Source organism: Equus quagga, chromosome 5, assembly GCF_021613505.1.
Source record: "Equus quagga isolate Etosha38 chromosome 5, UCLA_HA_Equagga_1.0, whole genome shotgun sequence".
Classification (NCBI taxonomy): Eukaryota; Metazoa; Chordata; class Mammalia; order Perissodactyla; family Equidae; genus Equus; species Equus quagga.
The window spans coordinates 102983430-103006433 of NC_060271.1; the positions used below are offsets into that span (position 1 = coordinate 102983430).

A 23004-nucleotide genomic window follows, 5' to 3' on the forward strand; every position below is an offset into this window, starting at 1 on the left:
GCTGGTCCTCAGACCATCCCTGAGAAACAAGGCTCCAGGCAGTGTCCCCTACTTTCAGGAACCACCACACGATCCCAGGGGACCAAAAAAAGAAATTCAGATGTCCTAGATCCAAACGTTTCCAAGAATCCTGGTTTTCCTTTTATTATGATCCTATATTTTGTTTTTCAACCCCAAACAGCTCTAAAAGCAAATAAACAGGCAGACAAAGCCCCTCCAGTCCTGACCGGGATGAGAGAAATGGCTTGTCCCTCTCCCTCTAAGGGGACACGCTAGAAAGACTCCGCGCCATGAGAGTTTGACCCATGAGGCTACAGAGAGAACAAGTCAGGGCTGGACCGAGGCCCACCGAGGGTCTCGGATGTTCCTGCAGTGCCTCACGGAGGGACTCCTCCAGGGCCTTCTCTTCTTGCCCCCAGGCTCAGGGAAAACCACGCTGCTGGATGCCATGTCCGGGAGGCTGCGGCGCCAGGGGACCTTCCTCGGGGAGGTGTGCGTGAACGGGCGCGCGCTGCGCAGGGACCAGTTCCAGGACTGCTTCTCCTACGTCCTGCAGGTGAGCGCATCCTCGGCCCCAGCCCGCGGTGGCCCGGGTCTCGGGGCGACGCTGACACCTGCCTTTCCCGCAGAGCGACACTCTGCTGAGCAGCCTCACGGTACGCGAGACGCTGCGCTACACGGCGCTGCTGGCCATCCGAGGTGGATCCCGTGGCTTCTTCCGGAGGAAGGTGGGTATCACCTGTCCTCCCTGCGCTGGGCTCGTTCCCCCTCTTCCCTCCACTCGCCCATTCCTCCCCTTCACTCTTCACGCCTTTAAAGTACAGACCTGCTCTGTACAATATGGCAGCCACTGTGGCTTTGAGCTCTTGAAAGGTGGCTAGTGCTAACTGAGATGTGCTGTGAGTGTAAAACACACACGGGATTTTAGAAACTTAAAAACGGAATCTGAGAAAACAGAATGTGAAATATCTCATTACTAATTATTAAAATATTGATTATAGGTTGAAATGATAATATTTTGGCTGCATCAGGTTTAAAAGTTGTATTATTAAAGTTAATTTCACTTGTTTCTTTTTACTTTCTAAAATGTGGCTGCTAAAATATTTAACTTCTATATGTGGCTTGCATTATATTTCTCTTGAACGGCGCTGTTCTAGGAGCTCTGTGTTTGAATAGATAGGGTTATTTTCCCACTGTGCTTGGCCCTGCATCCCTGTTGAGCTTTTTCTCGACTTCCTTTGAGGCGTCTTGAATGTGTCTCATCCAGGGTTGAGTTAATGAAAGAAGGGAACTCTTGAACTGTCAACTTTTTCTAGGGTCCCGTCTGTTTCTTTAAAGGTACTCAGTTTGGAATTAGCTGCAAGTAAACCCACAGGGACTTTACCTGGAAACATTGCCTCGTCTCTGTCTGGACTGGGAACACACAGGCATTCAAGGACAGGTACATGTGCCCCTGGGAACACACACACGGTTCCCTGGGAAATGGGCTCTCAGGCCCGCCAGAGGAGACCAGCACAGGCTTTACCACCCTGAGGCCTCAGCGAGGTTCTTCTTGGGCACACAAATTATATCTTCAGTTCACACTCCGAGGCTGGCCTTTCTTTAATGCTAGTGAGGCTCCGAGGGAATCCTCCAGCTCGGCTGAGGATGCAGCAAGTTATCCCATTTTTATTAGGCACTGCCGAGCCTGTCACGAGGGATTTGCTCATCTTGTCCCTGGCACTGGATTTTCACACAGGACTTGGAGAGTGGAACTAGCTCTGAGCTGTGTCCTGAGTACCAGCAGGCTTGTTTGTTGTAACTCCTGGGTGAGCAAGGGGCATTCTTCTGTTTGAGAGTCCTAGATAATGCTGGAGTATAGTTTTGACTTCTGACGAGCCTTAGCAAGGGACCCGGCCCTCAAGAAGGGCCATTGGCCTCATAGGGCGATGGCCAGCCCTGCTTCCTCCCTGGAGGTTACCTGAGACTGCTCAGAAGGCACTGCAAGGTTCTTCCTATTCTAACAGGTTATACTCTGGGCTCTCATATCTGGCTGGCATCAGTCAGGCCTTGTTCACACACAGTATCTCATTTCATTCTGGCATCAACCCTATGAGGGAGGCATTATCTCCTGACACCCAAGGAGATTAAGATCAGACGTCTGGGAATGGCAGAGCTGGGATGTGAACCCAGGCCCTCGAGCTCCATCATGCCCCCCTGAGCCCCTGGGGTCTCCTGAGCCCCACTTTAGTCTGAGAAGACAGAGATCAGAGTTCAGCCCACCATGGAAGTGAGGCACAGGCATGTTCACATGAGTTAGTGGCCCTGACAGTGAGTGACGGGGATGGGGCATTATTTTTAATTACTTTTGATAACTGGATTGTATTTCTTTGTTGCAAAACCACTCTGAGATTGGATCACATGGGACTCCAAGACTTATTTGGGTTACTTATGGGAAACCAGGTTTATGTCAAACCAAACTGGGTTTTTCTTTTACATATACAACATTTATTATAATAAAGTTTTGAAAACCAAACATTAAAAAAAATCTATATTGTAACTATGCCTTTGGGGGATTTTTCTGTTTGGGCTGGACTGACTGCAGCATCTGGAGTCGGGGGTCCAATGAAGTCTCCATTGTTTCCTGGTCAGTTTCCCTGGAGCAAATGTAAGCCATTTTTGTTGCTTTAGGGACTTTTTCAAACAATTCTTATTAATTTTAACTGGACATATGTATTATATTGTGATTTAAACCAAATTGAATTTTATTGTAAAAGGCTTGCTTTCCCCAGGGTGTGGTGGGTGTGAAAGTGGCTCAAGCACTCCCAGGAAAGTGTGTTGCCTCTCCTCTGCCATCCTCAGCCCATGAATTGGAACAGCTGCCCAGCAGTGACAGGTCTTCGCGGACTTTGTGTTTCCTACAGGTGGAGGCAGTCATGGCAGAGCTGAGTCTGAGCCACGTGGCGGACCGACTGATTGCCAACTACAACTTTGGGGGAATTTCCAGTGGTGAGCGGCGCCGGGTCTCCATCGCAGCCCAGCTCCTCCAGGATCCCAGTAAGTAGGACCCAGAGCTGCTGCTAGCTGCTGCCTGGGCATCTTCCATGTGTCTGTACACATGCTTGGCTCTTTCTTCACAGTCTCCATTTGGAAAAGGGGTTTGTAGGGACTGAAGTCACTGAGGTTTTTCAAACTGGGTACCCAATTTCTTTGGAAATACTATGTAGTTCCTGATGCCATTCCATCATCCAAGTACAAAACAGCCCTTGGACTTGGAAACACTGCCTTTTTGTTTTAATGTTCAGTTAGGGTCTTCCATGAATATGGGGTCTGCCCTGTCCATCCACACTTCTTATTAGAGCAGTACCACTGTGTTTGCTATGGAAAGCCAATGAGTTTTGCATGACTAGAGGCATTTATGAAATGGCAGGAATTAAAGTAGAACTTTGAGTGATAAACACAAAACTGTATATATTAGAGGGAGGGACTATCAAGATGGGTAGCTTGTCGCCTACCACCCCTCCATGGTTTGGTCATTCTCCCCACCACCTGGGGAAACCTCACCCTTATACGTACCTGGAAGAGGACCTATTGTGTCTGGATACCTTCTTCACACCAGGGTAGACCAAGACTGCCTGCTCTTCAGATGGTGCTTGGTCACCAGAAGGCAAATAAGAGAGATGCTCTTAAGAGCTCTTGCCACTTTTGGAGTAGAAATAAGCTACAGTTAAATCCTCTGAAGAAGCCAAACAACTACCCACCTCAGACCTTGTTTCATGGGTCAGAAGTTTTTGCAGTGCAAAGATCCTCTTAGTGTTGGAAAGTGCTAGACATGAAATGGGTTATATCTTTTGTAACCAGCCTCTTCTCAGCTTTTTAAAAAACAACTTGGTGCCAGCCTGCCAGCCCTTGTTCCCTGTCAGAGTCCCGGGATGGAGCCCAAACAGTCCATGGTACTATGTGAGGGGACAGATCTGGTTGCTGCCCTGTGCCCTCAAGGATTAAGGTGGAAATGTGCTCCAGAGCTGGGAGTTGGGTCCTCCTAGGTCAGGTTCTTTCTCCTGGACTCGGACTGAAGCCAGTTTACATGCAGGTACTTCTCACCGTGTACGGTTCAGATGGGATAAGACAGCTCCATAAGGAACTGTCCAAAATTCTGAGTTTAGAGCACAGAGCCTGGGCTTGGCAGGGACTCAGAAGGCTGACCCTTCTTTGCCTGCAGCGATCATGCTGTTTGATGAGCCAACCACAGGCCTGGACTGTATGACTGCGAATCAGATCGTGGTCCTCCTAGCAGAGCTGGCTCGAAGGGACCGCATCGTGATCCTCACCATCCACCAGCCCCGCTCTGAGCTCTTCCAGGTGAGAGGGGCCTCTCTTGTTCCTGCTCAACTCATCAAGGGTGAGTATATGTGTGTGTTGAGCTGAGGGTCATGGGGTAGAGATTAGTACTCGTCAAACCAGAGCAACTGGAGCCCATAGCTCCTGATACGAGAAGGGCAAAGGATGGAAACACTCCTTTCAGCACGCACCATGTAACAAGTCCCTTCTACGCACCAGCTCATTTAATCCGCACACCAATCCTATGAGGTGGGTATCAGCATTTTCACTTTACAGAGGAGAGTGAGACTTGGAAATGACACAAAATTGAGCCAATATCACATGGGTAGTAAGAAGCTGGGATTGGCATTCATAGTCCAGTTTGCTTCAAAGATTGTTTTTCCACCAAGTCATATGGATATCTTTCCAAAAATCTCACTTTATCCTCCCAGGATCCTTTTAGGGAGCTATTATTTGCCTTTTATAATGAGGATCTGAGATTTAAAAAGAAAGTTTTGTCCAGGGTCACTCACTCAGTGGCACAGCTGGGACTCAAGCCCTGGTCCACTGACCAGGAGCAGTGACTCTCCTCCACACCAGATGTGATGCTGGGTGCAGGCTGGGATGCAGCCGGATCCATAGGGGCAACCCAGGATGAAAAGAATAGGGATGGATTTTGAGTGTCTCCAATGGATGCGGTAAGAATGCTGAGGTGTGGCTGAGCTAATCAAAGGACTGAGTGCTTAGAAACTCATTTTCCATAAGGATGTGGTGACCTGATGACACACTAACACTGACTGTTGTCTGATCAGCTCTTTGACAAAATCGCCATTCTGAGCTGTGGAGAGCTGGTTTTCTGTGGGACCCCAGTGGAAATGCTTGATTTCTTCAATGACTGTGGCTACGCTTGTCCTGAACATTCAAACCCTTTTGATTTTTACAGTAAGTTTTTCTTTCACCTTTCTCATCATGAATGTTTTTTAAGCTTTATCATCTCAGATTTCTGCCTAGATGACACCAGCACCAGTGGGTTTTACTTTTGCTTTTGTTTTGGTGTTTTCACTCTTCAAGGAATTAATTTGGCCAGGTCAATTAACTTGCCATAGATGACCTATCGGAATGAGGTCGGGGATCTCTCTTAAATTGGTGCACTCCCACTGTGTCAGAGATAAGTTAGCTGAGTTTCTGCATTCTCCGAGACAGCCCCAGTGGGATGCTCATGGCTTTGCTGGTAGCTTTAAAATATTCTGATTTTGTAAGTGGGCAGTAATAACAGGTATTATTCTAATAGGATGGGGATTATCGATAGGACTCCTAAATCAATGATGAAAAGTATTATTAGCAGATGTGTGTGTATATATATATATATATACATATACACAGACACAGATTTAAAAATACATGGTTCATTTCTCTTGGGAAAAAATTTTAGTGGACCTGACATCAGTGGATACCCAAAGCAAAGAACGGGAAATAGAAACCTACAAGAGAGTCCAGATGATTGAATCTACCTACAAAAAATCAGCAATTTATCACAAAACCTTGGAGAATATTAAAAGAACAAAGCACCTGAAAACATTACCAATGATTCCTTTCAAAACCAAAGATTCTCCTGGAGCTCTCTTTAAACTGAGCGTTCTCTTAAGGTAAGAGTTTCAGCCCATTTTGAGTGGTTAGACACCCACTAATGAAAGAAGAGGAATTAAAAGAAGGTTGTTTGGCTTTCAGGAGAGTGACGAGAAACTTGATGAGAAATAAGCTGGCAGTGGTCATGCGTCTCGTTCAGAATCTGATCATGGGTTTGTTCGTCATTTTCTTCCTTCTACGGGTCCAGAATGATGTGCTAAAGGGTGCTGTCCAGGACCGCGTGGGTCTTCTGTACCAGTTTGTGGGTGCCATGCCATACACAGGCATGCTCAATGCTGTGAATCTGTGTAAGTGCCATGCCAGGAGGTGCACCCCAGATGGTGGGGTGGAGGGGGCCTCCTCTCTCCCTGAATATTTCTCTTCTCCAACTGGCACCTTGCAAGACTCCACCATTATAACGATATTTCTCTGAGCTCAGCCTGGCCCTCTCCAGATTCTCTCTCTAGGGAAAGGTAACTTTTGAGTTACCAACACCTTAGCATGAATTAGCTCTCCAGGTGGCTCTCTCTGAGTGTCTCTCTAAGGATCAAGGGAAACGTGAAGTTGTGAGGTGCTGATGGGGCAGAGTTTGGGAAGCGTTTTTCAAAAGATCACCCCTGGTATCCTTTCTTGGCCATTAGCATGCACAGTCCATGGGGGCCCAGATACCTGGCCAACTTTGCGCTGTTAATGTTGTTTTTGGAGCCTATTTTAGGGAACACAGCAGCTAATTTTCAAACTCGGTGGGAATCCAGAAGCAATACCTATTTGCCTGATGTTCTGTGCCAAGACTCTACACAAAAAGAGGACAAAGGCCCTCACATCATTCATTTGTGCCTGTTTTGTATGTGTGTTGATCAAATGGTGATACTCTTCCCCCATACTTTAGAGAAAAGGAAATAAATTATGAGAACTTTTGCAACCATATTGTAACCCAGGTAGATTTCTGAGGTAGCTCTGTGGATGTCAGGTCTCTTCTTTCCGTGACTAGGGAGCCCCAGGTGGTCCTCATCATCCAGCCCTGACCTCAAGTTCAGCTTGGGCTAGCCCCTCCCTCCCTTAGCTGTGTGGTGACCGACTATCCTGAAACCTGCCTCTGTGCCCAGTTCCTGTACTGCGAGCTGTCAGCGACCAGGAGAGCCAGGACGGCCTGTATCAGAAGTGGCAGATGCTGCTGGCCTATGTGCTGCACGTCCTCCCCTTCAGTATCCTCGCCACCGTGATTTTAAGCAGTGTGAGCTACTGGTAAGGGGGTATTCAGAGGTCTTCAGTCCTCCCAGACAAGGTCTCCTGGGGAATCCCAGATGGCCAGTGGGACCTGTGGAGGGAGAGCTCCAGGGTGAACACCTCCCTGCTCTCTGCTCTGGAGGGTCTGTCTTTGCCCATCAACGTCAAGTACAAGGTCCTGTCCTTCATGACCAATAACTCAACTCTGGGCAACATGGGGCCTGAGAGCACACCAGCAGGACTGCATGTGCCAAGGAATAGCATGTCCCACATCCGCTGCAGGGCCTGGATAGAGAAGGGGCTCCGGATTAGCTGGGGGCCGGGTGCAGAGGCAGCGAGCAACCATACACCAGCAGCTAAGCATGGCTCCCAGGCTGCTGTAAGCTGGAGCAGCAACTCTGCCGGAGGTTTCACTCAACGACCTGGGACATCACAGTTGGGCTGGTGTGAGGGGGGCTTGAGGAATCGAAGAGTGACTGTGGGAAGAGGGCATTGGGGAACCATGAAGCCTACCTGATGCTGTTGAATTTTGATTGATGGCTTGTAGACAATGCTTCTTTTTATTTCCTAGACCATTTAAAAGATATAAATCTGAGAATGTGTAGAGTTATTTGCATGATTTGTTATCATGGGGAGATGTATGTTCCCTAATCCCTGTGGCTTTCCCTTAAGAAAAGATGGGGGGAATTACCCAGCATTCTCTGACTCCAGTAAAGGTGTCTAACTTGTTGTCTCAAGAGAGAACTTCAGGCAGTTCTCCAGACATTGTCTTTCTTCAGGCCACTGGTTTCATGTGCAGGTGTTTCTAATCATAGCCAGTAGAAAGATCCATGATATGCGATATGAATAATTATTATGAATTAAGTGATGTATAAGTAAAAAGGTAAATAAGGGCCTGCTTAGTTTGAGCTGAAGACGAAGAAGTGGAAGGTCTGTTGGAAGTAGGTATTGCTCTGGAGAGGGACGGGGCAAAGCCCCCGAGTTAGCAAGGGGGTGCACTCTCTCCACCGAGGGCCATGGTAGGGACCATGTGGCCCTCCTTGCCGACAGTGATGAAGCCTCCTTATTCTCTGACACTCAGGAACGTGCTGAATCTCCAATCTGTGATGTAAACCACAGGCCGGTCTAGTTCAGGCTAAACGATCCAGGGACAAATTTTAAAAACCTGACCATTTTGAGTAAAGCGAGGTTTGCTGAAAATTGAAGACCTTGCTAATTTAGAGTCTTGCTACTCAATGTGGCCCACCCACAGTGTCAGAGAGACTTTGGGGCTTGTTGAATGAGCAGAATCTCAGGTCCAGCCCCACTGAGTTGGACTCTGCGTTTAACAAGATACCCCAGGTGATTCATATGCACTTTAAAATTTGCAAATCACTGATTCTGCAGACCATATAGTATTTGAAAACTGCCCACGAGAAAGAAAGAGTGCTGCCAGATTTGAGAAAACAGGGCAGTTTTAAACTAGGTTCATGACTATTTTTGATAAAAAGTCAGACACAAAAATGCAGAATCATTTCCAGTGGCAGCACAGCTGTTAGCCATGTAGCAAATACTTTATTTACAGAAATATCTGTTGAACGCCTACTAAATGCCAGGCACAGTGCTGGGTGCAACAGGGGATCAAAGAGGAATAAACTGAAGGTGCTGCCCACAAGCTGCAACTATACAATCTGAACATCCCTGAAAGTCAAAAGTGTGTTTGCAACTCTTTCAGCAGCACGATCTGAGCTGAACTCAGTGGGAAAATCTGACCTAAACCAACATGAGGTTCTTTGTACTTTTCCCACATGAACGCTCCTGTTTAGCAAAAATATTAATGTGCTTGATTATGGGTGGAGTCATGGATCCCACTGAGGCAAGTATGGTCTATGCAGTGTAAATCCTTTCCAAAATCTGTAAATTGTCACATTCCAAAACATATCTAGCCCTAAAGTGTTTCAGATAATGGATTGTGGACATAAATCTCCAGATGACTTTAATCCAAGAAAGTCTAAGATTAGTATTATAAAGAAGCACAAACACTATGTTGAGGAATATAATAATAATAATAATAATAGCTAACACATGTTTAGCACTTGCTTTATGTCAGGCACAAAGAGCTTTAAACATATCAATTCATGTAATCCTTGCAGCCATTCTATAGGTACTATAATTATCCTTGTTTGTAGATGAGGAAACTGAGGCACAGATGGGGTAATATCTTCCCCATCTCACATCCATTATCCTAGTTAATTACAAAGGAGGACAAGAGTCCATTTGGTTGGGCGGGAGGGACTCTTGGAGGCTTTATGGAGGAGAATGTGAAAGACAGCACCATTTCAATGGCTAGAAAAGGGAGCAAGGGCATTCCAGAGCAAGAAAGAACAGGGGCATGGATTCAGAAGCAAAACACGTAAGACTTTTCCAGAGAAAAGGTTCAGTTGCACTGTGGGGAATGAAGGACTGGAAGGAGTAGTGGAAAATAAGGTGGACAACCTTGGAGTCTAGGAGGGGAGGTGCTGAATGCCAGGCTAAGGGGCTGAAGTGGATTTGGTAGTGGGACATAGGAGAGGATTTTGAACCAGGGAGCGACCCATCTGTGTTAGACTCTAGAGAGGGAGGCTGGCATCCTTTTGGCAGCAGCCTGGAGTTTGGGTGGAGATGCTGGACAGCCCAGTGAGGAGCCGTGGCAACAGTCTGTGGGAAAGGCAGAGGCCCTAATGAAGAGAGGAGCAGTGGCAACAGAAAGGGAGGATGACTTTGAGATGCTGGGATAGTAAAACTGAATGGACTAAGAGACTGAATGGATTTACTGGGGATAAAGAAAGTCATGGATGATGCCTGAGTTTTCAGCCTGAGGGAATGGGAGGGTAACAGCATCCTTATCAAGTTTTCCAGGAAAGAGAATGTGTTTGGTTTTGAACACATTACATCTGGGATGCTAGAGGACACCCAAGTGGAGGTGTCAATCTAAGGTTTGGGTAGAAAGAAAAAAATGAGTAAGATAAAGACCTGGGAATAGATTCTATAGGAGAGAGTACTGGAAGAGGAGGAAGCAGTCTGAGTGTAAAACCTTAAGATAGGCATATTCAAAGTGGGGACGAGGAAAGCGAGCCAATGACAGGTTGGAAAGGTAGAAAGAGAAGCAGGATTGGGCAACATCAGAGAAGCCGAGGGAGAAGAGTTTCAAGGAGGTGTAGTAAACCCATTCAATAATGCAGAGGTTCAAGGAGGTGAGGCATCATTTTATCACCATTGGTGATTTTCCATAACAGAGCTTCAGTAGAGTGGTGAGGGTGCAAGTGGGGTTTACAAGAGAATAAGGAGTGAGATGGAAGAAGTAGATGCTGTCTGAGAAGCTTGGCAGCATAGGGTAAGATGAAGAGGAGGCAGTTGGCTTAAAGAGTTATCAGGCTCAAGAAATGGTTGTTTAGGATATGGTAAATAAGACCATCAGGAAAAAATCATTAGATTAAGAGTAGATGAAACTATAGCCAAAATTGGATAATTCATAGATCAAGTTTCCAGAAGAGACCAAAGTAGGGAAGGGGAATCAGGATAACATGGGATCAAGGATGCAAGTAGATAGGATCAAGCTTGGCAAAGACAGGGGAAAGAGAGAGAGTGTGTGAGCACAAGACGTGGAGGATGAAAAATAGGGAAGATATAGATAGCGAGAAATTCATAAAATGGAGGTGAATTTATCTGCTGAGCACTAGGGAGAGAGTTTGAAATTGGGGAGGGGGGTAAGTTAAAGTAGCAGTTCATATCAGCTATGATGGGACACGTCATTGGAACCCAGTAAGCAATGAGGAAAAGTGAGAGGTCAAGGAGTCAGCTGAGGTAAAGTGGCAGAGTGGACTCAATTAGTACAGCAGTATGCCTTGTTCAACACACCTTCAGTTGCTTAAGTGAGAGAGCAGGGGTCCCCAGGTAGGTGGATTAGTAAGGCAAAGAATAGCAGAAAGGAGCAGGGATCTGAGGCAGTGAGGGTATTTATTGGGGAAATGGGAGACAGGAGGGAGGCCACGATCAGAGAGGGCATTTTCAGAATGTGAAATCTTGGAAGTGGAACAGTTTTGAGTAATATTTAAGTCCAAGACATGGTGAGTGATCAAGATTAGATGGATGGAGCCACTGGAATTGATGAGGTTACCTAATTAGGAGGCACTGATGTTCACGGTTCATCAAGAAGGTTAAAGACCTTGAGGACAATGATAGTGGAGAGGAATGCAAAGAATGACCCTGGTCCAGATGCTACAAAATCACCAAAGGTGAGAGAATGTCTTAAAAGTCACAGAGGATTGCATTGGGGAAGGGAATTCATAGTATAAGCAAACTTCATTATTTGTTTAAGAAGAAAGACAGATGGCTTTGAAGAGTGGTAGGGAGGAGAGGATTTAAGATATGCCAACTCCTTTTCCTTACTCTACAAATGGAAGAAAGAGCAGCTATGTCTAACGGTTGCTGAGGACATGCTATCACCAGGGAAATGTTATTTGATGAAAGGAATATAAGAGGAAAGGGGCATGGATATAGAGTAGTCTGTTCACAAGAAAATGAAGATCAAATCAATGGAAGGGGTTGGTAGAATAAAAGACAAGAAAAGAATCAGGCCTGTGAGGGCTAATCTGATGAGGATGAAAGTGGTGAAGGGTTTTCTGGCTGGCAGTTAAGGCCACATAACAGGGATGAGGTTCATGGAAGGAAGGGCTGAGAAGCAGGTTGGGTGAGCCCTTAGCATTAGGGTAGCAGGCTAACCAAGGGAGGAGCAGCACGAGCTAAGCAGAACATAGATATTCACGGAGAAGGAGAGTTCAACAACCCTGCTTATTGCAGTTGGTTGTGACTGTTGTCTAAGTGCTAATATTTTCCTGTTAGAGCTAAGGAGCTGTAAAAGGGAAAAGGTGGCTCACACTGAGTTGGGGCCAACAGAAATAATTTGGTAATAAATGGTCTCAAATGTTGGCTCTGTTCCGAAAAGGTCTTTCAAAGGGAGTTTGGCTTGCCCTGCAAACTCTTCCCACCCACTAGCCACCATGGACCTAGTCACAGAAGGCAAGTGTGGTATTTTTCTTAAATGATAACGTTACCTTGGAGAGGAAACTAAAGACCTTATCTTTTTCTAGGACTCTGGGCTTATACCCTGAGGCTGCCAGATTTGGATATTTTTCTGCTGCTCTCTTGGCCCCCCACTTAATTGGTGAATTTCTAACCCTTGTGCTACTTGGTATGGTCCAAAATCCAAATGTGGTCAACAGCATAGCGGCTCTGCTCAGCATTGCTGGGGTGCTTGTGGGATCTGGATTCCTAAGGTAAGATATGACGATTCAAAGGACTTAGATTGGTATAATTTGTTATTAGTGATCACCTAATAATGACTGTTATAAGGAATTCCAGAGGAGAGCTATGTGATATGGATTAAAGGTATCGCCCTATAGTCTGGAATATTCACAGTTCTTACTAATCATTATTGCTCAGACTTTGAACTGGTCACCATTTGTTCAATAAAAGTCTCTACACTGAGAATCAGGAAATCACAATTTAGGCATGTTATCAATATGACTCACATGTAATGAGGGATCATCACAAAAGGAGGAAGCACAATCCATCCTCCAGAAAAACTCACAGCCTATATTACAAGCTAAATAGCACGCATTTAGTTCATTTCTGCTCTGGCTCTGTTGAGTCTCTATTCCAGTTCTCAATTCCCAGTTACTTTTAGGAAGTAAGAACGCTGAGATAAGAAAAGAGTCTGCAGGATAAAAGACTGCTCAAGAAAATATCAGGACTAGAAGGACATGCACCAAATGTTAACAGTAATTATCTTTGAGTGACGTTTATTTTAATTTTTTCTTCATATTTTCCTATATATTGTGAATTTTCTGAATGGACAAGCATTATTTTATAACCAAGAAAAAATATACACATATACATATATACATTTAAAAAAAGTAGTAGTGGGAAGGGTGGAAAATTTTAGAAGGGTGCAAGGGGTCCCAGGCAGGTGATGTGAGTGGCATCTGGTAAGTAAACTATTGGTCTCTGAGGAAAAGTGAAGAAGGCTCTGTTTCTTTGACTTAAAAATCAAATGAACTGGGGCTGGCCCAGCGGCGCAGCAGTGAAGTGTGCACGTTCCGCTTTGGCAGCCTGGGGTCCGCCGGTTCGGATGCTGGGTGCGGACATGGCACCGCTCATCAAGCCATGCTGTGGTAGGTGTCCCACATAGAAAGTAGAGGAAGATGGGCATGGATGTTAGCCCAGGGCCAGTCCTCCTCAGCAAAAAGAGGAGGATTGGCAGATGTTAGCTCAGGGCTGATCTTCCTCCAAAAAAAAAAAAAAAAAATCAAACAAACAAAAAGCTACTGAGCATCTACTATATGTAATTATATTTATATGTTTAATTATTTAACTCTCAAGAGCAATCCACATTCAGGTAAGAAAACTAAGCTCAAACTTGACTTTGCTCCAGTCACACCACTGTGAAGACTCGCCCAGGATGCATGTGGCTCCCTCTAGAGAGGACTGACCCTGGAGTCAGAGACTTCCTCTACCACTTAGCTGCCATGTGCCCATGGGCAAGTCATTTTTCTCTCTAAATTGTTTTCTTCATTTATAAAATGGAGAGAATGATCTTGGCCCCACCTGCTTCAAGAAATCATGAGGAGCGAATGAGATCAATGTGAAAACACTTCATAAACTGTAGTGTTATATAAAGGTGAGGTCTTATAAAGTGAAATGAACTAGGTTTTGATGAGTCAAGGCAGATTTTTTACAATGACACCATTACATTTGTCTACGTTGCTTAAGTGGATTGTTTGCATCTGTGAAAAATGCACAAATCAAATCATTCCAAGGGTACGGAATCAAGCCAGCAAGGTACAGACCCAACCTTGGGCAGCATCTCCTCCTTCATATTTGAATCATTTCATGTTCCAGTCAATCTGGCACCACATCATGTATTTGGTCTGTAGGAAAAGGGGATTCATTCATTTTTTGAAAAAAGAGGCAACAGCCAACATTACCAAATGCTCTTGGGTTCTTTGCAAAATCTCAACACCCCAAGGCTTCACCTGGGTTCCACTCCCACCACTGAACTGAAACTCTGCCCTTGAAGGTCACATCAACCTCCCAGTCATTAAGTTTCTTTCCTTCATCACTTTTCCTGACTGACTCTCTGCAACATTTGTGTTTTTGGCTGCCTCCTCCTTTAAGCACAAATAGAAATAGCTTTGTTGTTCTTTCTGCTTACACGTTCTTTGGGGGGAAAAACTGCACAGAAGACAGAAATGTATAAGGAAGGAAATAAAAATTATCTGAAGTATCACAACCCAGAGTTAAATTTTGTTGTGTAGCTTGCTAAACTTTTATATAATCTTTAGTAAAAATGAGATTATATTATTGTGAAGGAGTAAAGTATGCATGCTTTTCTTCCCATTTAACAATATGATGTGGACAGTCCCATGCCAATACACTGAGATCTGTGGCTCCTCCCTCTCGGATGTACTCCAAGGATTTGTGTGGCATAGCCGGGTTCTGCTCCTAGGTCTTTCACTGATCCGTTTGTCTCCCTCTGCCACCTGCACGAGGCCTGCTTGTCCTTCCTTGGCTACATGAGCTCTCTGTTTTCTCTCACAGCCCATCATGTGCCGTTCTTGCCACAGTCTTCCTTTAATAGACTGTCAACCTACAGAGGGCAGCAGCTGTGTCTCATTCATCATTATGATTCTTTTCGGTGGCCAGCCCAAGGCCTTGAACCCATTAGGTTTGCAAAAAATACTTGCTGAATTGAGTGAATAAATGAATGACTACTCTCTCTCTGTGGTCTGCCTACACGCTGGATCTGTCACCAGATCATGGTGGTTTTCTTCTCTGATGTCAAACCACAAGTCCATGTGGAGATTTTACTTTGTGTTTTGTGCTGTGTGGTGCCCTGCAAGATGAAGGCACACGGTTCCTACCTCAAGGAGGTAACACTCTAGCTGGCTGGGCACTGATTTCACGTGGCCAGCATCCTATTCCAGGCCTTTGTCATCTCACACGAGCTACTGCTGCAGCCTGCTCCCTTTTTTGTTTTTCCTAATCTGCCCTTATTCTGGTCTATCCTTCTTGCTGGTGCCACATTAATTTTCTTAAAACAACATGACTTTTCTCACTGTCCTTCAATGTCAACCCACTTCAAGGCCCTGAAACAGCTGGTTCTTGGCTATCATTCCAAACTCACCTCCCACTGCTCCTATTTCCAATTCTCTGCTCCAGCCTTTTTTTTTTTTTGAGGAAGATTAGCCCTGAGCTAACAACTGCCAATCCTCCTCTTTTTGCTGAGGAAGGCTGGCCCTGACCTAACATCCGTCCCCATCTTCCTCTCTTTTATACGTGGGACGCCTACCACAGCATGGCGTGCCATGCAGTGCCATGTCTGCACCCGGGATCTGAACCGGAGAACCCCGGGCCACCAAGAAGCAGAACGTGCGAACTTAACAGCTGCGCCACCAGGCCGGCCCCTGCTCCAGCCTTTCTGGTCCATTCAGTCCCATATGAAGCCCTGGACATGCCTGTACTCAGACCATTCTGCCTTCCTAGAGTGTCTTTTTTCTTCCCCTAGTTCCCCCCCAGATGCCTACCTATTCTTTCCAATTAGCAGCCTCACCATGTGGCTAATTCAACTTGATGCCTTAGAAAACTGCCAATAATTGAAAGCCATGGAGTTTGGGGGGTCACTTGGGAATAGGTGAAACCACAAATACTAAATACCATGGAGCTATGGTACTGGCTTTTTATACTTTCTTGGCACGAATCGTTCACTACTGTGTATTTTTATAGCCTTAAGGACATGTTTTCCATGTCCCCAACTACACCGTGAATTCTTTAGGGGTAGGATACTTCTCTTGAATTCCTCAAGTACCTGGAACTTGTGCCTTGCAAACAGAAAGAATTTAATATATATTTGTTGATTGATGCATGCTATATAGTGGACCAAGAAGGCCATAAGGTCAGCATGAAGTTTCTCCTGAAACAGACTGAAGAGGAGACATTCATGTTCACAATGAATGTCTGCTTGCTCTCTCAACCCTTTTCCCCTTCTATTACAGTTTAGTTCTCACTTCATACGCTAGCACCTTCAAATCTCTGTTTAATCACAAATCTCCTCCTCTAATGTGGGCTAGGTGTATATTTTCTTTTATATTTATATCAATGGTGCTTATCAAAAAAATTAGACACCAAGCATCATCAGGGGATTGTTAAATTAAGGTTTCTACTATAGTGGGCCACCGAGCTGTAATTAAAAATGACGAAGTACTATGCTTACTGACATGGAAGGATGTCTGAGACATATGTTTGGCTGAAAAAAAGCAGGTTAAGAAAGAGCATGAAGAGTTTAATTCCATTTATGTAAAATTTTATAAACACATACACATGTATTACCAAATTACATGTATTACCAAAATGTTAACCATAGTGATTTCTGGGCCGTAGTAGTTCTTTATACTTCTCAGTATTGTTTGAAGTTTTTTATAGTGAGCATAATTTTTATAATGAGAGACGAAAAACTATATTCATGTTGAGACATAAAATAAAGGTTGCCTTTATTTTTATTCGGTAGGACTATTACTAGATGCTATTGGATTTCATCTCTCCCTCTCTTTTTTCTTTTTAAGAAACGTACAAGAAATGCCCATTCCTTTTAAAATCTTCAGTTATTTTACATTCCAAAAATATTGCTGTGAGATTCTTGTAGTCAATGAGTTCTATGGACAGAATTTCACTTGTGGTAAGTATTCTGTTTTTGGAATATTATTTTTACATATTATTCTTAGGAAGCAGTTCCCTGAGGGAAATGTATTTTTTAAATAAAAGCTGTATCTTATAATAAATAAATTTAAAACCTTGTTTTGAAATAAAAGTCTAACATTTTCTCTGATTTTTAAAATAAAAGAAAATAAGCAGTGGTCAAGTTAGTTACCTGTCAAAGGCCAACTGCTTAAGGCCACTCTGATGTTTTCAGAAAATGATAGACCTAACGTACACCAAGGTACACTCTAGTATATTCTGGATGGAATCAGTTCCTATACCTACGGAACAGAATAGGCTGAGCAGGCTGCAGTGGCTTCTTGTTCCACCAAATATACATAGTATACAGCTGAGGAAAGCCATTTTTGGTAAAAGTCTGTTCCTCAATCCCATGAGAGGACAGTGGGAGTCTAAGAAGGTCCTCCTGGCCACTGGAAATCTCAGCCAGTCTGTGAAGATGACTAAAGAACAGGGTAGAATTGAGTACTTGTTTAAAATATTTTTAGGTGATAATGTCAGTAACCCTAGGATATTCAGTGCTAAATGATCATAAGTGATCAAGATTTTTATCAGTACTATGATAATGAATATAAACCTAAAATGGAAACACACCCATTTCCATCTTCAAATGAAGCCAAGGCCCAGAACACTCACTGTTGCTTCATCTAATAATGAATTCTGGGCTCTCTAAATTATATCTTTCATGAAGAAGAGTACTTAGCAGGGTGCTAAGAATGTAGTGGGCTTTTGGTAAATACTTGCTGATGAAATTACCTGGGAAGTACCATATCTGACACTGTCAATCTTTTCCCTGGCAGGCAGCTCAAACGGTTCTGTGAATATTAATCCAATGTGTGCCCTCAGTCAAGGAATTCAATTCATTGAGAGAACCTGCCCAGGTGCAACATCCAGATTCACAACAAACTTTCTGGTTTTGTATGCATTTATCCCAGTTCTTGTCATCCTGGGAATAGTTGTTTTTAAAATAAGGGATCATCTCTTTAGCAGATAGCAGAGAACACTGCCATCCAAAATGGATACATCCAAAAATGGAACTTAAAGCTCCTAGGTGTGCATGACTGCTTTCAGTGTCTGAGATAAGAATGCCACGTGTTTCTTGATAGTTTATATCTTAAGTTTTTTAACTGTTAAGACTCCATTGTGCCCCTTGATCCATGTAGGACTGGAATGCTATTCCACCTTGCAGGAACACGTGGTATTTGGAAACAGTGGCTGAGCTGGTACAAAAATGTAAATAATAATAATTCATAAAGTTGTGGGAGACTACTGTGGCTATTTGTTTTCTTTGTTCTAGACACAGAAAAACAGGTCAGTTAAAAAAATAAGCTTACAGGGCCAGCCCCAGCGGCCTAGTGGTTAAGTTTGGTGTGCTCCACTCAGCGGCCCAGATTTGGTTCTTGGATGTGGACCTACACCACTGGTCTATCAGTGGCCACACTGTTGTGGCGGCTCACATACAACAAAAGAGGAAGATTGGCAACAGATGTTAGCTCAGGGTGAATCTTCCTCAGAAAAAAAAAAAAATGCTTACATTTGATAAAGAATTTGATAAAAAGAAAATATTTGAATGATTACTGACTGTAAGTAACAGACAAGAGAGCTGTGGGTTTGATTGAAGCAAAGCCTCATGAAGAATTGGGTAAGAATGCTTTAATTATCATTTAAAAACCCAAATTTATGTGCACGTGTCCACATGAGGGGTCTGAGTTACCTGATTACATAGGGAAGATGCTGAACAGGTGTCGGATGATGAAGACCACTGGTACAGAGCACCCAATGATTTGAGGGTTAAAATGAAAAACTGCAGGAATGGGCTGAACTCAGAACACAGCACACCAGACAAACCGCTGGTAATGTATTAAAAGTAATTTGCTATTTTTAACTTCCCACTTAGTTTACTTATTATATTAAATGTTACTAAAGTTTATGTACTGAGAAATGACATCTTTAAGGTTGGAGAGCAGCTGTTTAAAGTCCATATAGAAAAGATGCTCAACTGACACAACATTTACATTAAGAAGAACACAGTTACATAGTAGGAATTCATGTTCTTTAATTGTAAAGAGGAAGAATGCTGATAAATACAAATACAGACACATATATTACATATTTTTAGCTTTAAAATGAGGTATATAGATTATTAAAAATGAGTTCTGTACTAAATGACTGATTATCTTTCTGATTGGTCTTCAGGTAATTCATGTATAAGTCTGAAATGAAACTCTCATTGTTACCATGGTAACTTTGAGAATATCTTAGAGAGTACATGAACTTCTTCAGTTACTGTGACCTAACTTGTAAAGAATGACAAATTATAGCATTTGAAATGTCTCACATTATGGTAGGAAAGATCATTTCATTAAGGAAACCACAGTAAAATTCTATTTCTTAGAACAGTATTTAAGAATCTGGAGACACTGGTAAATTACCAGAATAGTATTGTCAATTTTTATAAAAGGTCTTTGACACTGATGATTATGGTATAATAGTTACATAATGCCTTACAGATTATATATGTCACATCAGTTATAGACAATTCTGGAGATGATAATCTATTAAAGTAGTTCAAAGAGAGTCCCACAGGAACCTCTTTTGAAATCACTGATTTCAACTTACTAAAGATATGGGTGTACAACGTAAGTGGAAACATTTTCTACTATTCATATGCAGATGAATTTCATTCTAGCTCAGAAACATTTGGAAAATTGACATAGCACGTGACTTCAAGCTATTAAATGTTAGTGATACCATCTTAGAAAAATACAATGACTTTCTACATGTGACAGTTTGTGTCTCAAGTCAAAAATGGACAGTGATGTGTAAGAAAATAAAATTACATAATAAAAATTCCTCTTACTATTGTGGAACAGGCTGTTTCTTCCCACCAAGTCAGTGATGTTTCTGAGATCATAATGTTCACTATTAATTTAAAGTGAGCTCCTTCTCCACACCACTCAGGCAGGGAGCCTGGCTGCTCATAGGATTGAGGCTCCTTGGAAACATGCTGAAAATTCTCTTGTCAAGAGGGCTGGAACCACATGCGCTGCAACTAGTTTAGGAAGTCTTCCTTCATTGCGATAATCAAGTAGTTTGCTATCTACTCAGACACCACGCATCGATCTTGGTGTTCTCGAGGTTAGTAAGGGTGCTTATTTGAAGCTGGGTGCATGGCATATTAGAGTCAACATATTTTATAGTAGAAATGGAAAAACACAGAGTAAGAGGCTTTCTTGGTTAACAACAGCCATTATGCTTACTCCAAATTGAACTTGGTTAGCAGAGACACACATCTACAGGACTGAGGAGGCTTCTTAAAGGCTATTCCATCTTGGAAATGTTCTTGGTTATTACCAGTTCATGAAGTTTTGGCCTGCTTATTGATAGAATATCTCCTTAAATTTGCCTGTTCTTCAAAAAGTTATACTCAAAATAAGTATGTCAGAATTACCAGAATGCTGATTAAAAATACAGATTACTGAGTCTCATCCCAGACCCACTGATTCAGGATCTCTGGGCGTGGGGACTGAAGAATGTGCATTTTTATTTTATTTTTTGAGGAAGATTAGCCCTGAGCTAACTACTGCTAATCCTCTTCTTTTTGCTGAGGAAGACAGGCCCTGAGCTAACATCCATGCCCATCTTCCTCTACTTTCTATGTGGGACACCTACCAAAGCATGGCGTGCCAAGTAGAGCCATGGCTGCACCGGGATCCGAACCGGCAAACCCGGACCGCCAAGAAGCGGAACGTGCGAACTTAACCGCTGCGCCACTGGGCCGGCCCCAGGAATGTGCACTTTAAATAACTATTTCAGGTGCTTCTTGTGCCTCTCTGTTAGAGTAAAATGATGACACCTGGGTCAGCGAACCCAATTCAGTTTCCTACCAGACACAGCTGAGAAGTCCTTAGAGAAGGAATGTGTTTAATATGAGCACTTAACCTTCTAACTGTTACTAAATGCTCTTGTTTTCATGTTCCTGAAAACATATAAGCAGAAACTTATAAATGCTGAACTGAGTATACACTACTTAAACGTGTCAGACAACAGTAGTAGAAGATTCTTTTTATTTAAAAAAAAATTACATGTAATTACACTTTTTTCTCTTTTAAAAGACAAAGTATTCAGGGAGTTGCACTAAGAAATTCCACTTTTCCTTTAACAAATTACATATGTTAACTTTCTTCACTTATTACCATAAGAGCTAATTAATAAAATAATCTTACTTGTATTTGAGAAAGAAGAAATGAATACACTATAGTTGAATTAGGTTCAAGAATCAAGCTCAATTTGTTTCCAAGACTTTGAAGAACTTCTTTTGTACTGTTCCAGTTCCTAGAACAAAAATATGTATTTTTTTTTAAAAAACTTTAAAAATTAAACTAAGCACCTTAAAACTGCCTTAGCATTTTTTAGGTCTAACACTGTATCCTTTATAGCATTATCATTCTCAAAATTTCTTGACAATTATTTTGTACATGATTATACTTAGGATTTATTTGCTAGAAATGCAGAGTCTTCAGGGTTTTTGTGTAGCCTAAGGGGCACTTAGAGATGAATTTATTAAAGTTTCAGACAAAGTTATTTACTATACAGTATATATGAATTGTCTTTCAACTAATAAAGCATTTGCTATACTTTAAGTATTTAAAAGTGATCTCATTTTTAGTTGTTTGCTGTTCAACTCTTGTCAAAACCTGCTGAACTTAGCCAAGTATTGATATTTAAAATGTATATATCCTTTGACCCAGTGATTGTACCTTTAGAACTTTACGCTATAGAATAATGGAGAAGAGAACAAGGATATAAGTAGAAGGATATGCATTGCACTGTGTATATTGGCACACAATCGGAAACAACTTAGATATCTGCTGGTAAGGACAGATAAATTCATCAGTGCTCATTCACACTGGGCTTCATAGGCAGCCAGAAAAAACAACAGTGGTCATATGTGCCACATGAAAAAAGCAAACAGGTGGAGAGAGAGCAGGACACTTCCATTTTCTATTTTCTATACTTCTATACCTTTTGAGTTTTTTTCCACAATGAGTATGTGTTACTTTTACAATTCATAAAATAAAGATAAATTTTAGTAGGGTGGAAATTTGCATAAGACGACTGCATTGCAAAAGGGATCATCTAAGGGGCTGGCCCCGTGACCTAGTGGTTTAGTGTGCTCCGCTTCGGTGGCCCAGGTTTGATTCCCGGGCGTGGACCTACACCACTCTTCAGTGGCCATGCCGTGGCATCAACACACATCGAGGAAGACTGGCACAGACGTTAGCTCAGGGTGAATCTTCCTCAGGAAAAAAAAAGGGCGTCATCTAAGGGGATTGCCTCCTGGCCCCTTGCATATTTTTCAATGTCTAAATAGCTGCACAAAGTATATTACTATTTCAGATAAGCAAAAAGTGGTTATTTTGCAAGATAAGGCAATCACTGCCCTTTGGCTAACATAATTGAAGTTCACAGTTGCTATGAAAAGAAAATTCCTTTCTCATTTTCAGAAAAGTGACAGATTGTTTCTTTCATACTCTAAGTTATTAAAAGTTAAATGTTAAAATTTCAGAACTGTATAAAGACTTTGGAAGAATTTTTACAGTATTAATTCCAATGTAGTCTTTACAGCTTGGTTTATTTTTTCTAATGAAGTTAATTCGGCTCACCAGTTATCTACCACTTATGGTTTAAAAGATTAACTCATAAAGAATAAACAGTAATCAGTGATCACAAACTTTGTCTTTAATTAGAAGTGTTGAATTATTTTTACCAACAATAAAGTTAAGGACATTGCTTCGAGATTCTTTGCTAGTAGCATCTCCCTTCTGCAGATGGCAAACTGAGAGAAGAATGAGGCTGGTCACTGGCCATGCCAGAGGGTCATAAGAATAACTGGTGCGATACAGAACTCACCATGTCCACTAGATCCTGAACACTGCTATCATGTAAATGCAAAATACCATGATGACACTCTAAAGGAAAAGCAAGTAAGAGGGTTTTCCTTACACTGCAATTCTTCATGGCTGCTTTAAAGAGCCATTGTAAAACTGAAAGCAAAACCAA

At 42.7% G+C, this 23004-nt stretch overlaps 2 protein-coding genes across 2 annotated transcripts in view; one reads left to right on the plus strand and one right to left on the minus strand.

The window, feature by feature from the left end:
• The first annotated feature begins 256 nt into the window (after window positions 1–256).
• Window positions 257–18111, plus strand: ABCG5 (ATP binding cassette subfamily G member 5). Its single transcript, XM_046662744.1, has 11 exons — window positions 257–556; window positions 630–728; window positions 2904–3036; window positions 4202–4341; window positions 5112–5241; window positions 5732–5945; window positions 6028–6233; window positions 7032–7170; window positions 12261–12446; window positions 16791–16903; window positions 17742–18111. The coding sequence occupies exons 1-11, from the start codon at window positions 362–364 to the stop codon at window positions 17933–17935; spliced, it is 1749 nt and encodes a 582-aa protein (XP_046518700.1). The 5' UTR covers window positions 257–361; the 3' UTR covers window positions 17936–18111.
• A 2516-nt stretch (window positions 18112–20627) lies between these two features.
• Window positions 20628–23004, minus strand: part of DYNC2LI1 (dynein cytoplasmic 2 light intermediate chain 1) — a 29522-nt gene continuing 27145 nt past the window's right edge. Inside the window, exon 13 of the mRNA XM_046663092.1 lies at window positions 20628–21276. Coding sequence (XP_046519048.1) covers window positions 21214–21276 — 63 coding nt within the window. The 3' untranslated portion in view covers window positions 20628–21213. The remainder of the gene's footprint in view (window positions 21277–23004) is intronic.